Source organism: Physcomitrium patens, chromosome 26, assembly GCF_059467195.1.
Source record: "Physcomitrium patens ecotype Gransden chromosome 26, ASM5946719v1, whole genome shotgun sequence".
NCBI classification, from domain to species: domain Eukaryota; kingdom Viridiplantae; phylum Streptophyta; class Bryopsida; order Funariales; family Funariaceae; genus Physcomitrium; species Physcomitrium patens.
In genome coordinates this window covers 3,149,805-3,162,611 of record NC_143435.1, presented here as the reverse complement: position 1 = coordinate 3,162,611, position 12,807 = coordinate 3,149,805, and the positions used below count along the sequence as shown (strand labels likewise).

Here is a 12,807-nt window from a genome sequence, read left to right as displayed (position 1 = left end):
ACTTTTATTTCTATAATGCCAATTATAAATACAATCATAAATTTGATGTGTATATGTATTGCAATTTGTGCAAAATTTCATATGACACTCAAAAATAAAATGTCCTTCATTATTGCACTTTCTAAAAAAAATATCTATTCTAAATTATTTTAATCCAATGCTTTATTGAGCCATCTCTTCTTTTAATTTTCTTAAATTTTCTTCAATAGTCTTTTTTTTCTATCTTCTACTTTTTTTTTTCTTTCTTTTTTATCTAAATCCATACTTGAATCCTCAGATTCTATATCATAAGTTTTTTTTATTCCTATATATATTTAATTCAACTTTTCTTATTGATTGTAGAGCTTCTTCCGACGTATTTGTTGGTAATAAAGCTAAATATTTGCCTACTTCTCTTTTTAATCCATTTAAAAACTATGTTTGCTCAAATAGATTGTAGGATTGAAGAATAAGTTTATTAGCTACCTATATTATTCTTTCAAAAAATTATTCTACATCCTCACGCTTCTTTTGCTTACGAAATGAAAGACTATTGATGACCTCTCCATTACTCTACTTTTCTTTGAAACGAATAATAAATGGAGTTCTAAGATCTTTTTAAAAAGTAAAATGTTTTATAGAATATTAATCCTACCATTCAAGTACCATTTTTTAAACTGTTATTAAAAAAAATATTAATTTTTCTTTATCTATTGTTTCTTTATTAGCTTGATAAAAATTATTAAATTCCTTGATATAAAAATCTAGATCTCTTTTGCCTTTAAATTTGGGCAATCTTGCTTTAGTATATTTAATAACTAATACCATATTGGTTGTTGCTCTTTGTTATAATGGTGTAGGTAAATTTGAAGACTATATTAAAAATTAACTTGATTCTACACTTATAGTAAAATTTATTTAATTTAACTTTCTTATAAATTCTTTTATGATTGAAGAATCTCTTCATTTTTCTTTACTTCATGAATTTTTATTATCTTTACTAGTAGAACTTAAATCATCTATTAAGTTTTTTTAACTTAAGTCTTTTAGAAGAATCTTTTTTTCTATTATAATATTTTTTGTTCTTAGCATTTTGCCTATCAATTCTTTTCCATCTTTTATCTTCATCTTTTTGTTTATGTATTCTATAAATATGTTTTTATTTAGTAATTTATTTCTTTATATTTTTTGGACTTTTAGGAAATCCAATCTCTTGACTTATTATCTAATATATTGTCTAACATTTGTAGTCATTAGTTTTATATTTTTTTGTGATCTCTTCAATGCCAAAATTTTCTTTCATACAAAATTCTTTGATGTAGATCTATTTTTAATATTTATCTCATTTTTACCTTTTCCTTGATTAAAATTAGATGTTATTTCTTTCTTCTTGTCCAATTTTTTCAATCCTTTTGGTTTAATGAGCAACATAAAAATTTTCCATACCATCTTTATTTATGGTTCTTAATACTTGTAGTAAAGTTGATAAGTTCCATTCAAGAACATCACTCATCTTTATTAAAAGAAATCTTTTTTAATTCTATAAATTTTATGAACTTAATTACCAAAGATAGAGATGTATCATTAGTATGGTTGCCAAATGAACACTTAGATTCTTATGCCTCAAAAATCTCAAGTATCCTTTCTATATTTCCACATAGAAACTATCCTTTTACATGTCTTAAATCTTCAGAATTCTTAGTGTTATCAAAATCGTGGTCAAAAAATTCAATTATAAAACTATCTTCAATTTATTTGTCAATTTTATTTATCAATTTTATTTGATCTTCTTCAATCCATTCTTCAAAAATTCATATCTTCATGAACTTAATCTTGTCTTTGACTTCTTCAACTTAATCTTCAACCATCTAAATCTTCATTAACTTTTTCTTATCTTTATTTTCTTCAACTTAATCTTTAATCATTTATATCTTCATTAACTTCTTCTTGTCTTTGTCTTCAACCTAGTCTTCAAATATCTATATGTTCATTTCATCTTGCAACTCTTATGACTCAATATTAGACCCAAAGTGTATAAAATGACATACAATCATGAAAATTATAATCTCTTTATTGTAATTTTTTTTGATAATTAAAATATAATTTTAAAGCTATTTATAGCTTTTATATAGTAAATTTCTTTCTATACTATTCAAATATAATAAAAATAATTTATTTATTATTACCATAACTATCAAAGGTGGTTTCAACTATCTTGTCTTTTAAACACATGGGCGGCTAACCTCTTTGCCTTTTCACACTCTCTTATCTTTTTCTAACCTTATTTACACTTATTTCTATGATTTGTTTGTTTATACCAAATTTTATTCTTTTTCTTCTTCTATTTCTTTCTTATTTCTCTATAATACATAAAATAATACATACTTTTTATTAATTATAATTTCTATGATTCATAACTATTAAATTAAAAACTAATTTATATTCAAAATATTGAAGTTTATATAATTTATTTTTTTGAAAGAAATACCTTAATTTAAAGTATAAATAATAAGTTTGTATGCCAAATTTCTCTCAACTTTTTAAATTCCTAACTTAAATGATTTTATTGAAAAATATTCTTTTAATTAATATAAGATTTAAAATTAATATTTTATAACCATGCTTTAAGTTCAAACCATAGCAATTAAAATGTAAACTATAACAACCATAGAAATACTCAATTCTAAGACAATACTAGCTAATAATTAGCCTACTCATTTTTACTTGTATTTGTAAATTTGAAATAACTTTTGATAATAAAATATCCAAATTTCAATGCTACTAACTTGGTTGAAGAATCTTTTGCATCATTTGCACATCCAACTTGTGCACCACCTATTGTTTTAAGTTTTTAACTACCTTTTTTGATAGCTTACTTTAGAGCAATTTTGTTTTATGTCTTTTAGCATCCTTATCAATCCATTCTACTTAAACACAAGTCGCTTTGATTTCCTATATATCTTATATTACTATTACCATTGAATTTGCAAATAAGCATATCATCCATATTTTTCCAAAAGATTGTAAGTATACTCATTATGTGCCCATAAATGTATACATGCAAGCTTTATAATGCCATCAACTTTAATAGGAAAATATAAAAAGTTATTAAGCTTGGCTTAAGTAAAAATACCCTCTAAGATGCTTATAATAATAAGTGGTTTATGACCTATATCATGATGAACTTAACTCATTTATTTAAAGAAATACTAATTATATTATAACTTTGATTCTAAGATATTTTTTTTATCACAATCAAGCATATATTTAATATTTTTACTTATACTAATTTACAACTATTTATATCTGTAATTACTACAAATATATGATATTAGTAATAAATTTTAAAATCCTTTTTACCAAGCCATTTTCATTGAATATCTTTTGTACAAGATTATTGAAATATATTAGTATTATTAAAATTAGTCTTTTACAAAAGGCCTTATTTAATGTTTTATGCTCTTTGAAGTAGGCTAAAGATGGATTATTCAAATCATACATTATTTTGATCATTTTTTTTATCTATAGCTCTATACAAAAAATATCACATATGCAATAAATTCGACCATATTTAATTCACATGCTTTCAAAATCCAAATACTTAATATGAATAATTAAAATATACACCTTTCAAAATACTACAAATATAGTCTTGTCTTACAATCAAAAATATATCTACTCACACTAAGATAATTGACTATAGTTTCTACAAAATGTTCTTTAAAATCTTAAATCACTCATCATTACCAAAAGAAATTTCTAGTAATTGTGTAAATTTTATGAACTTAATTACCAACAATAGATTTGTATCCCTACCATATTTGCTAAATGAAAATTTAGATTTTTATATCCTAAGAATCTCAAATATTTCTTTTATGTTTTTATACAAGAATTATTTGTATACTTGTCTTTTGCAACTCTTGGTTTTGTCAAAATTGCAGTCAAACAATTCAATGTTAAAAAAATCTTCAATTTATATGTTAATTTTATTTTCTAATTTTATTTGGTCTTTTTTAATCTATTCTTCAAATATTCATATCTTCATGAGGTTAATCATGTCATCTTCTTCTTTAACCTAGCTCTTCAACCAACTATTTCTTCTTCTTATCTTTGTCTTCTTTAACCTAGTCTTTACACATTTATATCTTTATTTTATCTTATATTTTTCTTCTTCAATCTAATCTTTAAAAATCCATATATTTTTATTTTATCATATAACTCTTATAACTTAATACTAGACCAAAAGTATATAAAATCACATACAAGCATGTCAACTATGCTCTCTTTTATTCTCATTTTTTTATATTAATATATTAGTTTAGAAAAAATAATAAAATTTGATATAAAAAACCAGCTTATAGAAGCAAGTATAAATAAGGTTAGAAAAAAATTAGAAAGTGTGAAACAGCAAAGTGATTAGCCATCCATGTGTTTAAAAGATAAAGAAGTTGAAACCACTTTGATAGTTATGGTAGTTAAAAATATATTAATTTTACTATTTTTAATTAATATGAAAATAAATTTACTATAAAAATATGAATTTTAATCATCAAAAAAAATTATAATAAAGATATTACAATTCACATTCTTGCATGTTATTTTATAAAATTTTGGTTTAATATTGAGTTGTATGAGTTGTAAGATGAAATAAAGATATACATGTTTGAAGATTAGATTGAAGACAAAGACAAGAAGAAGTTAATAAAGATATAGATGGTTGAAGATTAGATTGAAAAAAACAAAGACAAAAAGAAGTTAATGAAGATATAGATGATTAAAGATTAGGTTGAAGAAAACAAGGTATCATGGGCATGCATATTTATTATGATATTCACCTATATGATTAAATAGAAGTACATAAAAATAGATTTATTTTATAATATTTTTTAGAAAAACTTCTTAGAAGTCTTATAGATGCTACTTTGACTTTACATATATTTGTAGTTGATTGGTAGGATAGAAATTTGGTCAATAAGTTAACCACATATTGATAGCTTGTGGAGCAAGCTAACTATGTGGCGTATATATAGAAAACTTATCTTGCAAGTTAAGATACGAGTCTTGCAATGTCAACATATTTTAGAGGTCCCATAGGATATTGCCATGTAGCTTCTAGTTAAGAGTATATATGGAGACAAGAGTAAAATCTTCTTCACTTTTGTCAATGTCTTTCTAGTCCTTAGTCTTATTTTAAGACTTTCTAGTATTCTTATCTTTGGCAATAGCTATTCTAGTTTAATACTATATCATCTTTGAATGATTTTGTAGTTTTTTCAAGTATCACAAGAGTGTATTGACATTTTAGTTCTTTGAGGTTCATGTCCTTGATACAAAAGATAAGATTATGTCCATGAAGATATAAATGTTTGAAGAATAGATTGAAAAAGATAAGATAAAATTAAAAAATAAAATTAATAGATAAAATTGACACACAAATTGAAAATAGTTTTAAAGTTGAATTATTTGACTATGATTTTGACAAAGCTAAGAACTATGGAGATTTAAGACAAGTACAGAGATAGATCCTATATAGAAATATAGAAAGGATACTTAAAATTCTTGAGGTACAAGAATTTGGATGTTGAATAATATAAAATTTTAGTCAAAATTTGTTGTAAGTTGAAAAGACTTGTTTACTACCATTTAATGTTTTTAAATTATTATATCATATATCAAATGCATGTTTATAAATACTAATCTCAACATAACTTCTTATACCAAATTTAATAAATCATAGACAAAACTAGGTATTCTTAAGAAGATTAAGATTTTTTTTAACTAACTATTGTTTAAAATAACCATATATAATTCAATTTTAGTTAAAAACATTTAAAATTGAGATTGAACAAAATATTAATAGAGACACTATAGTGCAAAATTATTCCTAATGAACTTCTAGATTTAATAGAACAACAAAAGAAGAATTGTTTCAATATAGTCTTACTATACATTTATATTTATTTCTAATTAATTATAGTAGTTAACCATCTTTTTCTTAATAGCTACTTATTGTCCTACTTTAATATGATTCAACCTAACTATTTAGTTTTTAAGTAGGTTGGATATTTTATAATCTACCTTAAATATTTTTTATCAATTGTCTAAACTCTAATTTGACCTAAATTATGTGTCCAATTCTTAGGTGGTTTGGATATCTTTAATCCACCTTAAATTTATTTTTTTGGATCCTTTTATTATTTGGACCTTGCTTATTAAATATATTGCTTAATTAATTAGGTCAATTAATAACAATGAATTAAATATTAAACCTTATATTAATTAAAGAATATTAATTATTTAATTATAATATCTATTATGTAACTATGTATATCATAGAATATACATTCTAATTTTATATATAGCTTTGTATGAAATAAGATCAAAATTAATACCATGAAATATAACCAATGCATCCAATGCTTAGATAGCAATTTTTAAAAAACAAAGGACAGGGAAGGAGACTCACAGCATTTATGAGCCAGTTCTGGTTGGCCTTACTGTCTTTCACTTTCGGGTTTTAACAAGGCAGCCTGTTTGTTTTGTGCCTTCTGCAATGGCCGTAAAAAACACAACCAACAACAGAATGATCAGTAAAGGAGTGAGACCATGACAGTTCAGAGAATGCCTTGAGGCGTAGTTAGTTTCTCACACTCAAGTCAAATTCAACTGGGCTGTGTGGATTTCCTCCATCTTCTTCTCCTTCGGCACCTTGGACCCCAATTGAGTGTCTGAAGGCTGCACGGTTTTGGATGTTGCTGCGGTCTTCCCAGTCTCTGCTGCTCTTGGCAATGTTGAATGTGGTGTGTCGTTCAAGGCTGCTGTGTTCCTTCACATTGACCCTCATCGTCTCCTCATCTCCGACATTAGTGGCAGGCCGAGAAAGGACTTCGTCGTATCCAGCGAAGCCACCACCCCTTCAACACACCGCTTTTGCATGTGAATAATCGGCGTCCTAATTCTGTGTCGAAGCTTGAATCGTTTCTACATGGAATTGAATCAATGTGTTGTTTTACGCATGTAGTTTTTCATGGAGAGTACGTAGTTATAAGTAATGTGTTGACAAGGATGGAAATTGTTAAATACGACTGGTGAACAGTACGCCTTGCGGAGGAGCAGAAAATTACTCTATCCAACCGCTGGAGAGGAATGCCATTTGAACCTCAGGTACTGGCTGTAGTAGCGCATGGCAGTAACGCGCCGGTCCCACTCTGCGATCCCTTGGTTTGAACACTTTCGGCCTTCCCAGTGAATGCCTTATCCCCTGCGCCACCAATACCCAATCCCAGCCCTTATCCGGGTCACGGGGTCCGGATCCTAGCGCCATCCATTCCAAGTGTATTTGATATGCACTCTAGCACTCGTAACCTGTGGGTTATTGGTTGTAGGAGCTTGCGGGTGTGGACTATTTTGCCAGGCTGAAACTAGAGCCCAGCTGCGAGCAAGGAACTGGGTGCAGCCATGGCAGCCTCCGTTGCTTCCGCTTCGTGCAAAACGTCGGTCGCCTTGGCCTCGAACTCCAAGCTCGAGAAGGTGCAGACCATCAAGTCAGCCTCCCTTAGCAGCGCGTTCGGCTTGACGCCGGCTGCTGCTCGCGTGTCCTGCAACTTGGAGGAGAATGTGAGGAGCGTTGTTGATGGCGCCAAGGCCGCTGCTCTCGTCCTGGCCTCATCGGCCCTCATGGCTGGGGTAAGCCATATTCGCACTGGAACTGTCGATTTGCTTTTATGTGCCCCTTTTATGTTTTCTCTTCTGATCCAGTAGCCGCCATGTAACCTACCACGAGACGGATTTTAACGCAGTTTCTAGGATTTAACTCTCAGGGGCGGATTCCTATCTTCACTACCTCGAATTTCATGTTCTAGATCAGGTCGAAGTTATAGGTAACGGGTGTGGTCTGTGTTTTCTGCGTCCATGTGAGTCTTTGATTTAGTTTTGGGGGATTTTCTGTGCAGGCTGCATTAGCTGAAGGAGTTCCACAGAGGTTGACGTTCGACGAGATCAACGCCCAGACTTACATGGACGTGAAGGGGTCGGGAACCGCTAACCAGTGCCCCATTGTGGCGGAGGGATCCGGTCAGTTTTCCTTCAAGGATGGGGAGTACACCATGAGGAAGCTCTGCCTCGAGCCTACCTCTTTCACCGTGAAGGCCGAGTCGCCATTCAAGGGAGGCAGTGAGGGCTACCAGCAGACGAAGCTGATGACTCGATTGACCTACACTTTGGACGAAATCGAGGGCCCTCTGACCGTTAAGGGCGGTAACCTGAGGTTCGAGGAGAAGGACGGCATTGACTACGCCGCCGTGACCGTGCAGCTGCCAGGAGGAGAGAGGGTTCCCTTCCTGTTCACTGTGAAAGAGTTGGTGGCAGAAGGTAAACCGGAGGCATTCGGTGGATCATTCTTGGTGCCTTCGTACAGAGGATCATCTTTCTTGGACCCTAAGGGTAGGGGTGGATCCACCGGTTACGACAACGCCGTCGCTCTGCCTGCTGGTGGTGCCGGAGATGAAGAGGAGTTGGCGAAGGAGAATGAGAAGAATACTGCTGCTTTGAACGGCAACATCACCTTCAGCATTGCCAAGAGCAACACGGAGACTGGGGAGATTGCAGGAACATTCGAGAGCATCCAGCCATCAGACACTGACCTGGGGTCGAAGGCTCCGAAGGAGGTGAAGATCGAGGGTATCTTCTACGCGCAGCTGGATTAGACTTAAGAGAGTTCAGTGTATCTGGCGTGGATAGATGTCCTTGGGCTTCGCTAGGCTTTCTCTGTGATATGTAATGTTTTCGGCCCTTAAATGGTCAATTTGTCGAATTTTCATCGCTCACTGCAGATCACTCCTAATACTGATATTTCTGCGCAGTGGTATGTCGAAACAGAAGAGTGATTGTTCGCTATAGCCTGAATGGTTTCATTGACTAACGTGATGGATGTGTAGAAATCAACATCAGAGAGCGACCTTGTATAATGCATACTGGAGATCTTTGTGGAATCATAATTTCCTTTTAAGGCCCTCGCGTGAATGTACCATTGACGTCAGTGGTGAGTGGAGCTTCGGCTCTCTGTAAGTTCTCTCTGCAAATTCTTGTAGCTGCCATCTAGTAGTTCTGGAATTCGTAACTGAGCTGGAAGGCGAATTTGGCACTGGTACTTTGATAAGGCTGGACCGTCCAATTTCCATCTTGCACTCGGGTTTATCCTTACACTTGTTTCGGAGCATTCATGAAGATGTTCAATTCCATCTGGATTTCGAATTGATCAACAAATGAGATATTGGTTGCGTGGTCTAGAGGTGACGTTCTTCTAGCTGAATTTATCCTTGGTTAGAAATCAAGGATAATTTCAGCTAGAACAGATAGGTGTGCGGTGAAATAGAGTAGCCCCACTGAATCACCAAATGCTCGACGGGTGAGAAAGGTCCTCACATTGAGCACATGGGTGTCACTGACTCGTGCTGCTGTGAGAATAACACTTCTCACTAATCCCAACACACTCATCAGCAATCACCTAGGAGAACCACTACATATTTCAGGACAAGACTTTCTGTACAATGCAATAGATGTTTATCATTCTCATTTTCAGTGTAGTGGTCTAACCAGCCTGGCTTTGAAGATCATATGCAAATGCGAGGATTGCCAAAATGCAGTCACTCATTTACGTTTTCAACCACAACTTATGCGAATTGGTTGGACCGTCTGGTCTCAGGTGCACAATCACGAGGCTTTGGCCACCCAAGCCGATTCTGCCTTTTACTCTCGCCATTTGTGCCTAGTCAACCTAAGGGCTCTGCAGGAGTGCTAACATTGGCATTCAGAGATTTGTTTCAAGCTAGAACATTACACAATACTGAGTCTCGCGTTTCGAATGTTTCTTCGCTTACCAGAACTCTGGTGGACGATGAATTCCCTGGCAAGTCATCGTACTCTTAAAAGCTACTCCATCATACTTGAAAGTACCTAAAACACCCTAGCCAAAACGTTACTGCTGCGACACTTTGGCCAACCTTCAACCTCCCACGGCGTGTAAGTCACGCAGACAAGAGGTAAACCAATTTGTCCCGAAATTGTTGACATACTAGCTCGAGGAAGTGAAGCTAATCATACCTCTTGATACAAATTTAAATATCCACTGTAGTCCAAACGTCTAATTACGAGGTTTACAGACATCAAGGCCCTACTTGAGAATCAATTAATGATAAATTTTAATCTACACAACTGATAGCAATTTCAGAACTAATTGGTAACTTGTTTAGTTCATAACAGACATTGCTGCTGTCGGCATCCTGATGCATCGACTTCGCGAACCCTCGGGGGAAAACTAAGAAACCGCCCCTTATTTCAACACGTTGCTGAAGCTCAGATTCACGAGCTTAAACGAACTTTGGAGCACTCCAACCTCATGATCAACAATTTTTCTCCCCGAACGTAACGGAATCGGGTTCGGAGATAAGTCTGCAAATCCACTCACCAAGTCAAGACATACCAGCTTCTCTGATGAACTTCACAGGGATTCCAGACTTGCAGCATCGATTGAAATAAGGGCAAGGAACTGGGTACTGGACAGATTTCCCACCACTCTGTAGTTTAAACCAACCAGCACTGTTTGCGAGCACATTCTTGCTGCTGTCATCAGCAATTGTGATCAGACTAACCAGCCTAATTATTACTAGTAACGTCCAGAAGCTTGCTTTAAAAATTGCATGGTGGCATATGTTGAGAGCCGGAGACATGGTGGAACCAATTTCAATCAGAAAAGAAAGGAGTACAGAATAAGCACTTTCTTAGAAAGAAGGATCAGTTCTAGTCCTAACTTAGAAGTAGATAGGTTATGGCCAGAACTCATGTGTCTCACAAGAGGTCGGGTGCAATTCTGAGCCCCATCACTATTCATCTCTGAGAGTAGAGATATGGAACGACTGTTAACACTAAGAATTCTAGCAATGTCGCTAATTCTATCTTTATGTACTTTAGTTGCAGTGCTTTAATTGAGTTGATAGAGATGTAGCTACTTTACTTTGTTGTTCTTGTGGTAGCCGAGATACTTGTGCTGGTTTTATTTCCAGTTAGGTGTTGGAGGAGAAGCAGACAACGCACAATTGGAAGTGGATTACAAAAGAGGCTCTAGTTTGCAACATCAGTCTCACAATCTTTGTTCAACAGATGACCTTACTTTATAAAGTTCTATGTTGTTAGAAGAAGTATTCAACCTAGAATATATTATACTCGCCCAAATTGTAAACGACAGATCAAAAGAGTGAGTGAGAGAAGGTATAAAAACTTTGCTACCAGGGTAAGGCTAAAGAGTCTCTAAAAAGAAATAATTTTTAGAATTTTAGTACGCTATGTTAAAGATCAGCTATGTCTTTGAGCCTCTTTAGAGCCTTTTCAAATTTATTATTATTTTTTTTTCTCTAAAATTTATTTTCTCCTATGGCTTATGTAAGAATATTAGCAAGCTATTTAAAAGTTCTAATAAAGTCTATAGTAATTTCTTTGTTTTTTATTTTCTATTGTATGAAATGTTAATCAATTTTAAAGTATTTAGTTATTTTGTAAAAAATTAGATTCTTTATCAATCTAATCGCATTCTAATTGTCTCACCATAGCCTAGTTGAATGTTAATGTCAAAAATCCAATTCTTGAATTAGCCTTTTAATAAACACTACTTTATATGTGCATCTTGAAGGAATCTTGTATTTAGATTCACAAGATGATCTTGACAATAAGCTTTGTTTTTATAAAGACCATAATATTAGAGTTTGTCAAAAGTAAAAAAAAAATATATATATGCACTAGTTAAAGTTTTCTTATTTAAGTCATTATAATAATTAATATTAGAAAATCTTTGAAAAATAGCTTTTTTATTCTTTGAACCAAAGATCTATAGAATAATAAAAAAATTGCCAAATAGCCAACTATTCTTTTGTCAATAATAAGATATTTTTGTTGAGGATTATACGTAAAATAGTTGGATAGAGATGTTAAAACCCAATATTTAGGTATGTCTTTTTTAAATAATGTAATTGATCAACAAGGATTTGATAGTCTTTAGAAATGACAAAATGAATGTTTTTTCTTTTGCAAAGACAATTGCATTTGTGTAGACATACTATGGTTGGAATATTTGGCAAGGATGGAAATGGAGTAATTTGTTTAATAAAAAACATGTCATATAAAGTTTGGATAATTTAAATATAAAATAATTTATATATCAATCTCAAATTCTTTATTTTATGGTAGCATTAGAAATCTTATTTTAAGCTATTAATTAATTATGGCTTGAAACTAGTAATCAAAAGATCATCTATAAAAATGACTTATATAATAATATAGGCACCTATGCATTAAAATTAATATTAAGATTAGTAGAAGTGTGTTAATGTATTATTACAAAATTATTGAATGAAATATATATATATAGAAGAGCTTGACTAAAAATATACTGAAAAATTTCTTTAAAAAATATAGATAAAAATTAATAAAATAGTAAAAAATAATTTAGTATTAATATTATCTTTTTATAGAAAATATATTCTATTTATTTTGCAAAGCTACAAAAAAGACAAAAAAAAGTAGATTAAAATATATATATATATATATATATATATATATATATTATAGGTATCTTTAAGTAAAAATAAAGAATAGCTTTTAGTAAAGATTTTCGAAACATATATTCAATTAATATCCAAAGAAGACTAGTTGTGAACTAATATCAAAACCAAATCCTAAGACACAAAATTATGCACCTACAACAAATGTAGAATTGTTTTGTCGATCAAAGAAAAAGATTAAAAAACATAAATAAAAAATGAAAAATAAAAAATTATA

The 12,807-nt window shown here is 31.7% G+C and overlaps 1 protein-coding gene across 1 annotated transcript; it reads left to right on the top strand.

Moving 5' to 3' along the window:
• Positions 1-7,359: 7,359 nt before the first annotated feature.
• Positions 7,360-8,804, top strand: LOC112277985 (oxygen-evolving enhancer protein 1, chloroplastic). The gene is made up of 2 exons (XM_024510929.3): positions 7,360-7,665; positions 7,932-8,804. Exons 1-2 carry the CDS (start codon positions 7,438-7,440, stop codon positions 8,682-8,684), a joined length of 981 nt encoding a protein of 326 aa, XP_024366697.1. The 5' UTR covers positions 7,360-7,437; the 3' UTR covers positions 8,685-8,804.
• The last annotated feature ends 4,003 nt before the right edge of the window (positions 8,805-12,807 follow it).